At 54.1% G+C, this 11,102-nt stretch overlaps 4 protein-coding genes across 4 annotated transcripts; 2 read left to right on the top strand and 2 right to left on the bottom strand.

Moving 5' to 3' along the window:
* Window positions 1-226: 226 nt before the first annotated feature.
* Window positions 227-2,017, top strand: B0T26DRAFT_874062 (uncharacterized protein; the record flags this gene model as incomplete). The annotated part of the gene is made up of 2 exons (XM_060448023.1): window positions 227-346; window positions 1,592-2,017. 2 exons carry the CDS (start codon window positions 227-229, stop codon window positions 2,015-2,017), a joined length of 546 nt encoding a protein of 181 aa, XP_060295426.1.
* A 5,752-nt stretch (window positions 2,018-7,769) lies between these two features.
* B0T26DRAFT_754140 (uncharacterized protein) lies at window positions 7,770-7,998 on the top strand (the record flags this gene model as incomplete). Its single annotated transcript, XM_060445792.1, has 2 exons — window positions 7,770-7,794; window positions 7,868-7,998. 2 exons carry the CDS (start codon window positions 7,770-7,772, stop codon window positions 7,996-7,998), a joined length of 156 nt encoding a protein of 51 aa, XP_060295425.1.
* An 857-nt stretch (window positions 7,999-8,855) lies between these two features.
* On the bottom strand, window positions 8,856-10,192 carry B0T26DRAFT_678356 (CRAL-TRIO domain-containing protein; the record flags this gene model as incomplete). Its single annotated transcript, XM_060440221.1, has 2 exons — window positions 8,856-9,367; window positions 9,463-10,192. The coding sequence occupies 2 exons, from the start codon at window positions 10,190-10,192 to the stop codon at window positions 8,856-8,858; spliced, it is 1,242 nt and encodes a 413-aa protein (XP_060295424.1).
* A 39-nt stretch (window positions 10,193-10,231) lies between these two features.
* Window positions 10,232-10,738, bottom strand: B0T26DRAFT_719531 (uncharacterized protein). The gene is made up of 2 exons (XM_060442429.1): window positions 10,497-10,738; window positions 10,232-10,410 (listed from the first exon to the last, which is right to left on the bottom strand). Exons 1-2 carry the CDS (start codon window positions 10,646-10,648, stop codon window positions 10,305-10,307), a joined length of 258 nt encoding a protein of 85 aa, XP_060295423.1. The 5' UTR covers window positions 10,649-10,738; the 3' UTR covers window positions 10,232-10,304.
* Window positions 10,739-11,102: the final 364 nt, after the last annotated feature.

The following is an 11,102-nucleotide window of genomic DNA, read 5'->3' as shown; positions in this document are numbered from 1 at the left end:
GAGACGGCCAGAGTCAATCAAGTTACCAGTTGGGTTCCAGAGTGCAGTACCGCTGCGATTGCAAGCTGAGACGTGAATACCTGGGCGGTAGGGCGTTTTCGAACAGGCTCTGGGTTGGTAGGTCAACAGCGGGTAAATGGGATGGGTGCCAGAACAACGAGCTAGTCGGTCGAGCAAGGGTGGGTACAAGAATGGAAGGCTGTGAATGAAGTCATCGAGGAGGTTCATGGGCGAGCCGCTCTTGTCCGTCTGCATGGCCAGCTCTCTGGGCCTCAGCCCGTCGAGTCTTTTCGATCTGCTGTGCGCCCTCGAGATTGTCGACGCTTTGGAGCGTGGCCAGCCTACAGTAGCTGGAAGAAGCCGCCCTGCTAGGGTCCGAGGGTCTTGGATGCAGAGAGAAGAAGCACGGCTGGCCAGCTGATTTGAACCAGCAGCAACCAATCCCCACAAGCCACGAGATAGCGCGCGCAACATGTCTTCCTATCCCAACATTGCCCCATCATACGACCACAAGGCAAGGCTTACATGCTTTATGCCCTGGATCAGGCCCGTCTCTGTCGGCCCTCGCGGTCCAAATTTTGCGTTGGTGCTGTGCTTGTAGCCGAGAAAATGAAGTTCTTTCAACAGGCTATTTGGAGGGGCTTCCACGCGATCGGCCCATCCTGAGCACTGCTGCTTCATCAAGGTCGGCGACGCGCATGGAATCTGTTCGTGGTATTCCAACCACGTAGGTGTTCCAACGGGTCAAAAAGTGGTAGTACTACCGGGGGGGGGGGGTGTAAAGTTGTTCTGATTCATGTTCTGTTCTAGAAATCTATGGTGGGGGTTCTTGGCTTTGTACGTGGCCGTGCGAGGGCCGTGCGGCGCACGTGCATCGCACCGCCTCCCTTCCAGCGCAGAGTACGGTCACCAACATCGCTATTCCAACACTGGCAACTCTTCTTTTGTGACCGTACGATCCCTCTCCCTATCCTGCCTTCGCTGTGACTTCCCACGTGGTTGGATGAACAGATCGTACTATCTCGTCTGAATATGCTGTTTGCTAGTATCGTGCAATGAGTCCCGACCTCCTCGCACGTTTTGTCTGATAACTTGTTTGCCTGCTAGTGCCGATCCGGGGTCTCGTACGACGATATGCCCGGGATCGGGGATCGTGCGGAAGGAGCGGAGGGTCCGAAGAGTGCGCTTTCGAGGCACCCAGTCTAGGTGTGAAGCTGGCCTTCTCGCCCTCCTTCTTCCCTTCTTCTCCTTCTTCCCTTCTTCTCCTTCTTCCCTTCTTCTCCTTCTTCCCTTCTTCTCCTTCTTCCCTTCTTCTCCTTCTTCCCTTCTTCTCCTTCTTCCCTTCTTCTCCTTCTTCGTACGCTCTTCACACACATGCACATACAGGCACAATGTCTCTCGTGCCTGGCGGCGGCGGCCTGCCGCCTACACCTCTTGGTACCATCAGCTCTCGTACGAATAGTACTCGATCTCTTCCTGCTTATTCCGACCGGTTCTGAGGATAACCGCCGTTTTCTTGCGAGCCTCTGTGTCAATGTGAATACCCTCGAGAGTCTTTCTTTTTGTCGTACGAGTGGCTGATTAACCTTAGGACGATGAGCGCCGCGTCGTCGCCATGCCCTCGGTTGACGTTGAGGTCCGCGTCCTGGCTGCCGATCGTGCGTCGGTCCATTTTCTCTTCGCCCGCATCATCCGCCGGGAGTCGTACTTTCGTGCGCTCCTTGTTCAATCGCGCGGTACACGCGTGCGCCCGTGCCCGGAGAAGTGCGGCAATCCAAACGCGTCTCCCAAGTTCCGGCATTGCGTACGCGTCCCCTCATTCCAGGGCGGCGCCTATGCCGAGTGCGTCTGGCAGTCGCACGGATCTCGCTGCTCTCATTCCAACGAGGGCTCAATGTCCGCCTGGGATTCGGGCGGTAGTTCAGCCGGTGGTTCTCCTCGCGCTGGTCCTAGCCAGCGTGTTCTTCCTCCGTCTAGTTCGGGCTCGCGTCTGAACCCTTTTCTGCTTGAGGAGTAGCTTCTTGGGGTTGGGGTGTTTTTTTTTTTCTGGGGGGGGGGGGATAGTGCGTTGAGTTTCTAATGAAATGGGTTTCCTAGGGATATGAATGGAGTGATCGTGCGGTGATAATACATATGAGCCTTTCCGCTCCTCCTCAGTTCGTCTTGTCCAGTCTATCGACGAACGCCTCGATTCGTACGATGACCTTTCCGTCGTCTACCAGCTTTGTCAATGCTTGGTTGGGGTTCTTCTTAGTGAGTGCATCGGCTGGGTTGTCTTGTCCATCAATCCAACGGATTTCTGAGATCTCCCGGCGTTCATACGCTTCGCGGAGGGACATAATGTCTATCATTAGTCTCTTCTCACTCGTAGTTCCCAGCTTCACTAGGCAATCGTACAGTGACCTCGAGTCTGTACAGATTACCACTGGGATTCGTGCGATCCCGAGGACGTTTGTAATCTTGGTGAGTGTCGTACTAATAGCAATTCCGCTATCGAATCCGTTCACCATGCCGTAGAGCTCGCTTGCCAGCACGCTCCTAGTAATCCTCTTGCACTTGGTTGAGGACCAGTGTACGATATTGCCGCAGAGCTGGAATGACTTATCCGTACGGTCGTCCTCCGTTCCTAGTACGATTAGAAATCCGAGCTGTGATGACATGTCCTTGTTATTCGCGAAAGATCCATCAGTAAAGATGAATAGCTTCGCACGATCAAGATCCAGTGGTTGATAGCGAAGTCCTCGCTCCGGGTTATCGATCTGCCACTGGATCCTCTTGTTCAGGCTATCGTGGTCTCTCTTCTCTGGTTCCTTCACCTGAGCTGCGATAGATAGGTCGTACGCTGCCTCTGGCTGGCAAATGCTTGCGATATATGCACCTCTCGCACGTTGAGATACATATTGTTGGGGTGCATCTTCTTTTTCCTGGTCGATTAGGTTGAGTTGCTTGGCCTGCCCTTTCTGTGCGATTAAGATGTCTTTTCCCTGGAGTTGGAGGTGACATCCGTTGAACTCGATAGGAGAGTCGTACGTCAGGAACTTCTTTGGCTTCGCCATCAATCCTGCCTCCTTGAGCTTGACCTCCTCCTTTTCCGAAAATTGGGGGGTGGCTAGCATGAGCGTATCGTCTGTCTGCATGCCTGTGATTCCGAAGTTCTCTTGCCCGTTTTTGGTAAATAGTAGGCAAGGGTCGTACGTTGAAGTTTGCATTTCCAATGCCTCGACATGGTGCTTATTGTACGTCTTGAACCAATGGACTCCGGCCTCTGCGAGTCCATATAGGGGCTTCTTGATCCATAGGACCGTACCTTTTGGATACTTGTCCTTAAGTTCCTTCGGGAGCTGTGCGATGATTGTGCGATAAAGGGGATCTGTCGATTGGGTATAGGCTTGTGTAATGTCTCTCAGTTCGGTCTTTGCACCAATTCGCTCTTCTAGCGATGGGGCTAGTGCGAGGATCAGTCTCTGGCTCATCTTCTGGATCGTCGGAGCCTGGGTCAAAATCTCCTTTTTATCCTCGTCGCTATGACCTTGTACGATCAACCTGGACTTCTCATAAGGGATAGAGTCCTTTCCCTTTATCTCTCGCACGAGTCGGGTTTTCCAGAGTCTTAGCTTGCCATGCTTCTTCTCGTCAAAGCGGATGACTTCAATAGCGTGCGAGACCAGCAGTCCATCAATCTCCTGGGCGTCCGATTCCTCAAATGGTAGCCCAGGCACAGTGATCTTTCCTTCTTCGCGGAGTTGGATAGCTAGTGCGAGTGCGTCGACTTCCTTCTGAGTAATAAGGGTCGTGCCTTGAGCTGGGATCGGGTTCTTTCTTGGTCGTCCCCGTCCCCTCTTTTGCACGATAGGAATAGGTTCTTTCAGTACCTGGTCTTTCTCGCGCGAGATGGTTTCTCCTTGTCCTTGCTCTTCCCTATCTTTATCTTGATAGTACGGCTTGACCTGGGTTGTTCTGAACGTCTTTGGGCCGCTCTGCATCTCGACGGTAATATTGGCGTAGTCCTTGGCGATAATGGGGTATGGTCCTTCCCACCTCTTGTCCTTCCCTTCTCGCCAGACAAGCACCTCGCTCCTCAGGGGTAGTGCGAGGACTCCATTTGTCGTTGGTCCGTTCCGAGTATTGAGCGCACGATTAACGCTAACTTGTGCGCGGATCTCGCGCAACATCTTCATTGCTTTCTGCACTGCTTGCGCTCTCTCTCTGATCTCGGGTGACGGTGGCGAGTCGTGATTGATCCTGGGGTACGCTCCAAATACCAAGAGTGTTGGTACGAGCCCGTCTGGGCCAGCCGTATCGTTAAGAGCCTTAACTGCCATCTGGAGGATCGTCTCGTCGTCTGTGCGATGACTCAACTCCTGGTGGAGGATATCGTACGCCCGTTCTAATGGGCGGTGTGCTCTCTCTACCTTACAGATAGCCCAGTGTGCCTCAATCGGCATCTCTTTGCACGAGACTCCCATAATCTTGGCGTTGTTCCTGAACTCCTCAGATGCGAAGTTCGTTCCTGGGTCGTGCGATATCACATCTGGGGGCCCTTGGTATACAAAGATCCAACAGCGACATAGTGCGTCCCATGCATCGTTCGCTGACATTGATCGTAGGAACGTTGCTGCCTGAAATGATGTCGCCACATCGATAACGTGTAGCGCCTTCCTTCCATTGAGCTGTACGATATCGATGACGACCTCATAGTTGAATTCGCACTCGTCCTTGATCGTGAACTTGAATCGCTGTGGAGCTGGGTCGTGCGTCTGGCAGTGATGGCAGACTTTCTGGATTTCTTGGAGGATCTCCTCTTTTACATCCTCGTGCCCGGCTTTCTTCAAGAGCTTGTGAAGTCTCTCGGTACGAGGATGTCCAAAACGCCGGTGGAGTCTCCTCAGTTCTGGCTCAGTCAGGTAGACTCCTGCTTCCGCACGACTCGTATTGAAGAAAGGATGTCCCCATTTTCGGATAACGGGGATAGTGGTTCCATCCTCTCGTACGATGACGTCCTCAACGTTGTTGAAGTATGCTTTAAGTCTATCCGCGTCGCGCAGACTAAGCAAAAATGGCGTCGCCGTATTCAAGATGTGGTACGTGACCTTCCCGATAGCGTTCTCCATAAGCATCGTGCCTATAGAGGTGTTGACTTTTCCGCCTCCGAATCGGATTTCGGCGGTTCCTGGTGTCCAAGAGATCTTCGCACAAGGGTTCTCTCTCAGATATGCCTCGACTTGGCACTTTCCGACGGTAGATACTTGTGCGGCTCCAGTATCCCAGAGCTCGCCCTGGTACATTGTCGTATACTGATTCTCTAGTACGAACTGTTCCGCCGGTTTCTCCTCGCATTCTTGGTAGATATTCTCGCCGAATGTGCGATGAATATATGCTTTCTCTTGGAGGAATTGTGCGGCTTGTCCTTGGTCTTCCTCCTCGCCCTCATATCCGGACTCCTCATCGTCACTCTCCTCCTCCTCTGGTGGCGTACCTTCAAAACCTGCCAGGAATTGTTCAAAGTCCTTTTGGCTCTCCAATGTTTCGCACGCCTGGAGGTATTGCCTTCGAGACTTCTCTCGTTCCTCCCTTGAGTGGTTGGTTGACCAACAGCCTTCTTTCTTGCAGATGAAGCACTTCTTGTCTCTTGTATTCCCGAATCTCGCACGAGGGCGATATGAAGGATCGCGTCGTTGAAATTGACGCTTGGGAAATTGTGGCTTGTCGTTTGTGCGATTGGAACGATATCGCCGGTCGACAAAGTTCTGGTCGTACGTCTCGGTATGGAATTGTCGCGAAGCCTTGCGGTCCTCTGCAATCTTCAGGGCTGTTCTCAGCTTGTCAAATAGTGACTCGCACGATGTCCTCTGGCCCAGTAGTGCTGGTTCAAACTCTGCGACTCCTGTGCAGGCTCGCGTGACTGCGGTATGCAGTGCGATCTCGCCCTGGTATCCCTCGCCTAGGGCACGCTGCACGAGCTGGAGCTTATCGAGCATCTTCTCGAGCATCTCCTTCGCTGGTGCCTCTGGGCTCTCCCTACGCAATCGTGCGAAGCTGAGGGTAGTCCAGTCCGAGTAATACTCGGCGTGGTTCACCGTAGTATTGAAGTACGAGTCCAGCAGTTGATAGATCTCGTCCCACCTCTTATCAGGCCCAATATGGTTCATATAGTACGTCTCCGCACGGTCAGACAGGATCTCGGGGAATACTGCGTGATACATATCCTCCGGGATCTCGTGCCTCCGGCAAATACTAACGAAGTGCTTGACCTTATCGTACAAGATGTCGTACGGACGCCCTGTGTAGTTCCGTGCGGGCTTCCATGCCTTCACAAACGCCGATACTTTCCTGCTATCGACTGGGCCGTTATATATGATCCGCGTCGGTGGGATATTCTGGTACTGGATGTAGGGGGTTCCGCATAGCGGGTTCGGGTTCTGGTACGAATTGGGAGATGGAGAAGTCGTCGTACCCGGTGGGTTCGTTAGGAGTGGTGTTCCTCCTGTCTTGAGCTGTAGGGTGGGTGTCGGAGATGGTTGATAGGTATTGTGCGGCATCTCTATTGGCTGTGCGGTCGCCACGAGACTGGCGAACTTCTCTGAGGTCGTCCCTTCCGGGACTTGTACGTTCTTCTGCTCCAAGATGGTGAGCATTCGCTTCTTGAACGTACGATTGACTTCGTTGAATTGTGCGACTGTCCAGCCTTTGAAGTCTTCGCGGAAAGCTGCGCGGATTCCATCTAGGCTCATATTGAACCAGATAAACTCCATCATACTCTGTGCGAAGTACGTTGTTGCCTCCTTCTCCCGAAATGGGTTCGTGAGGTTTGGTGGCGTTTCAGAATCCCACAGGTTGAAGTCAACATTGCTCTTCCAAACCGTCGCGGGGATGCCGCTATTCTCCCAGATCTCCTCGTAGGATTCCTCCTCACTATCTAACGCCATCGTCTTCAAGTTATCGATGACTGTCGATAAGTGTGTTGGTGATTGGTCGCTGCCGTACGACCGGGGTTTTTGGCATTGAGTGGGGTTATAGCGGGGTTAATGCACTGTGGCGCGCAATTCGGGTTCCTCTTGTACCAAGCCGTGATGCTTACGATCGCCTTCCCGATTTCCAGCGGTCGTAAACATTCGCGTTTAGTACGATTGGTTCCTTAATTCTTCTAGATGAAGCCTCCTTACTCCCTCGAAAGTTCGTAGGAAACAGTCGTCTAGGCGATAGCACGAGAGATTCTCGCACGCGGGTCGCACTTCCCTCGAAAGTTCAGTGCGATCGCGCCGATAGTACGATCTCGTCTCTTCACGTAGCTTATCTGTGAGTGTTACCACTCACTGATCAGTGTTCGTGGTATTCCAACCACGTAGGTGTTCCAACGGGTCAAAAAGTGGTAGTACTACCGGGGGGGGGGGGTGTAAAGTTGTTCTGATTCATGTTCTGTTCTAGAAATCTATGGTGGGGGTTCTTGGCTTTGTACGTGGCCGTGCGAGGGCCGTGCGGCGCACGTGCATCGCACCGCCTCCCTTCCAGCGCAGAGTACGGTCACCAACATCGCTATTCCAACAGAATCAGCGATTTCGATATTGCCAACGTTTTGCCTCCAAATACCGCCCTCTACACTGTCGGAAGAAGCTGTTGGGCTGCATACGTGGCGCACATACTAGCCACCTATGGCCTAGTTCAAGAAGATCCAGGGTATCTAGGCCATACCCACCTTTCTTTCTTCTTCCTAATACAAGAACTCTTTTGCCCATTTTCTACGTGCGCCGTTGTCCTTGACATATACAACTATGGAGCCTTGCAACGAGCGTTTGAGTGGGTATGGAACCTGATGGCCGGGGCCGTCAACCTGGGGCTCGTGCACATCTACACCTCGATCTGAAGCCAGGCAGCAACACACCGCCGTTCGAGGGCGAGTTCTACTTTGGCCAGCTGGTCCTAAGCCTGCCGGCCGTCCTCGACTTGCAAATGAACATCCTCAGCGACGGCCAGATCGAGCTCAACGCGACGGGCAACTGATGGATGCCAACCGGCAATGAGGAGCTTGGAGAAGCGCATCGTGGGTTTGTCTCATGAAGTCGAGGCAGCGAGACTCGGTTTCGTGCCAGAATCTCAAGACCTAATTCACAGACAAGACACGCAGCATCTAGTGCCAGCAGGAAGTTGAACTGGAGCTGGAGCCGAGCGGAATGATGGAGCAAGGACAGGGCACCGAGGCAAAGCACCGAGGCAAAGCACCGAACGCGAACAATGCCGTCCCGCGAACTCATGCTTTTCACGACAAATGCCCACCGCAAAGGCCATGGTATTACCTTTTTTGCATCACGCACGCGAGCTGCTTTCTTCTTCAAGATACGCGCACAGGATCATCACCCCTGACCGCCGCCAAAGCTACCCGAGATTCTTGTCACCTCTCCTCTAGTAGCGCTATCCCGCCATCAATCGTGAGGAGAGGGAGCTTGACAACGGCCTCGTGGGTGTGAGACTGACAACGACCTCGTGGGTGTGAGACTGACAACGGCCTGGTGGGTGTGAGATTGACAACGGTACGCCGTGCGTGCACTGTACGATAAACGGGCCCTGGGGCTCGCTGCCGATCGTTGCCGTTCAGGGGCAAGCTCGGCCCTGCACCTCGCAAAACGCGCACGAATCGGGGATAGCAACGGCGGGAGCCCCTGTTTTTGTGGTTCCCCAGGCCTGTGTGAGTTCACTGTATACTTCCCCAGTACAAGCAGAGTTGCGTGACCCGCGATTCAATTTGGAATAAACCAAATCCAGCGAAACATTTTGGTAGCGGATAATGATGTCACAGTTATACTGCAATAAAAGCTAAGGGCCGAATGTAAACACGCCAACACCCCAAACACAAATACTACTTACTGTGCAGCCTTGTAGTCCACCTCGCCGGCCGGACCAATGACTCCCACGCGGTGGTAGTACGTCCTGGCGCGGACGTAGGGGTCGAGCTTCCAGAAGCTCTCCCGGAGCTGGTCAGCGAGCTCATCGCGGCGTGCAGCAGCCAGCTTGCGCCAGCTTGCGCCGGCCTCGGCCTCGGCACGGGCATTAACGTCGGCTGACGGCGACTCGGCCCAATCTTCCTGCGTGGCGCTAGCGCCGGCGCCAGCCCACTCGGCCGACAGCTGCTCGAAGCGGCGGACCAGGACGTCGCGCTCGGCGCGCACGGCGTCCTTCTTCTCGGAGCGCATGCGGTCATTCTCGCCCGCGTCGGCCGCCGCCACATACTTGTACTCCCACGCGTCCTGCCCGCCGTAGCACCGCTGCAGGTTCTCGGGCGCGATGAAGCGCACCAGCTCGCCGTTGCCGTGCGTGAAGTTGATCTTGGCCGCAACCACCGGGTCCAGCCACGGCCGGATCATCTTCCAGATGCCTGTGTTTAGCGCGCCCCCGCGGTGGGTTTGCAGTTTAGATGCGTGCGTCAAGTAAAGGGGGTGGATGGACGGAGAGCGGGAAATGGTGACGAACCCCAAAAGATGAACGGCGCGTTGTGCACGAGCACCACGCCGAGGTACTCTGGATATCTGGCCTCAAAGACGTGGATGAGGAACTTGACGACGTGAAAGTCCATGTTGCGGAGGCCGAACCCGGTCAGGTCGAAGATGAGGCACGACTTCTCGTGGGGGTGCCGCATCATGGTGCGCATGGTCTCGATGTTGTGCAGCACGAATCTCTCCATGACCTCGGGCGGCTGCAGCTTGGGGTCGTGCAGGCGGACCTTGATGATGAAGACGGGGCGGCGCTCGCGGTCGAAGCCGCGAACGTACGACTTGGCTGACCGGTACTGCGCCGTGAAGGCCTTGTCGTCTGGAGACGGCGCCGCCGCCAGTGCGACGCTCTCCCCCCTGCGCACCACGCCCTCGTCGACCTGGTGCTCGTGCCGCCAGCTGATGGCCGATGCCAGCATCGCCACCGACTTCTCCACGTCCCACTTGCGCGCCCGCAGGAACCGGAGCACCAGCACGTCCGGGTGGTCGGCGAGGATGAAGTTCCACAGCCGCTGCCGGAACTCGGCCGGCGACAGACTGCCGAGGTGCTGCTGGAACTCGAGGCTTCGGTCTGGTATGCCATCTCCAAGGCCCTCCTCGACGCCGCTGAGCTGGAGGAGGTGCACCCATGCCTCTTGCAGCTTGTGTTCTTCGTTGACCGTCAAGTTGCCCAGATAGCCAGGCTCGACGGGGGCAGAGTCTTGAGACATGCTGATTTCGGGCACTGGCCTGTTCCAACGATGGCCAATGTCGATTCCAAATCTGCGGGGTTGAACAGCACCCGCCGTTTAAGACCTCGGTGAAGCGTCTCCGAGATATTGATCAGATGAGTAAATTATCGCCAGCAACGTGAGTGAGTGAGTGAGTGAGTGAGGCACGGCTAGCGGTCTGGCACCGTCTCCTGAGTGTTATTGCTGTCTGAGCATTACTGAGGACAATTATTAGTGATCATTAATTTTCCCAAAACGGCAAGTTTATCATCTGGGGAGGAGTTCAATCTGTGGGGATGCTGACCACCTACTTCCCCCTTGGGCTAGTGCAGTAAGCCGACAGAGACTTAGCATGATTGTTTTCACCGACTTTTGCAGTCGAGACCAGAGACCGAGCAGAAGTATACGATGCAGCCTATAAACGATGTATGGTGATGTTGACGTCGTACGTGACATCAGCGCCTAATGCGTGGAAGAATTCAATGTCGAGACCGACCGATAGTTAGCAGAGTCTTGCCGAGCCGGGGAGCCTCGGAAAGCAGCCCCAAATTCGGACATTGGCGCCTCCCGGATCAACACGCGGCGGTGTCGATTGAATGGAATACAACTTTAGCGCCGTTTTTCCTAGACCCCTGCAGCCACGGAAAAAAAAGGGAATTGATCGATTATCTTTTTTATACTGTAAGTACAGTATAAAAAAGATGTGCATCAATTCCTTGTTAGCCTTATGCAATGGCACAAGCATTTGGTGCAATTCCAACTGATCCACGCCACACCCCCTAACCTGCCTTCAACCCTAACCCCCATCAACATAGGGAAGATTCCACGTAATTTGGAGACCCTAGAAGTATTAATACTGCCTTTGAGGCTAAACAAATTAGAACTATTCAATATAAATAAAGGCTTCGTG

This window comes from Lasiosphaeria miniovina (genome assembly GCF_030549165.1).
Source record: "Lasiosphaeria miniovina strain SMH2392-1A chromosome Unknown B0T26scaffold_5, whole genome shotgun sequence".
Taxonomy (NCBI): Eukaryota; Fungi; Ascomycota; class Sordariomycetes; order Sordariales; family Lasiosphaeriaceae; genus Lasiosphaeria; species Lasiosphaeria miniovina.
Note: the sequence above shows the minus strand (reverse complement) of the source record. Positions and strands in the feature narration are given on the sequence as shown.

Coding starts and splice junctions, on each gene's coding strand:
- B0T26DRAFT_719531 (XM_060442429.1), bottom strand. CDS start 10,648: ATGTCACGTACGACGTCAACATCACCATACATCGTTTATAGGCTGCAT. Junction 10,411..10,496: donor GCCCAAGGGGGAAGTAGGTG/GTCAGCATCCCC, acceptor AATTGTCCTCAG/TAATGCTCAGACAGCAATAA.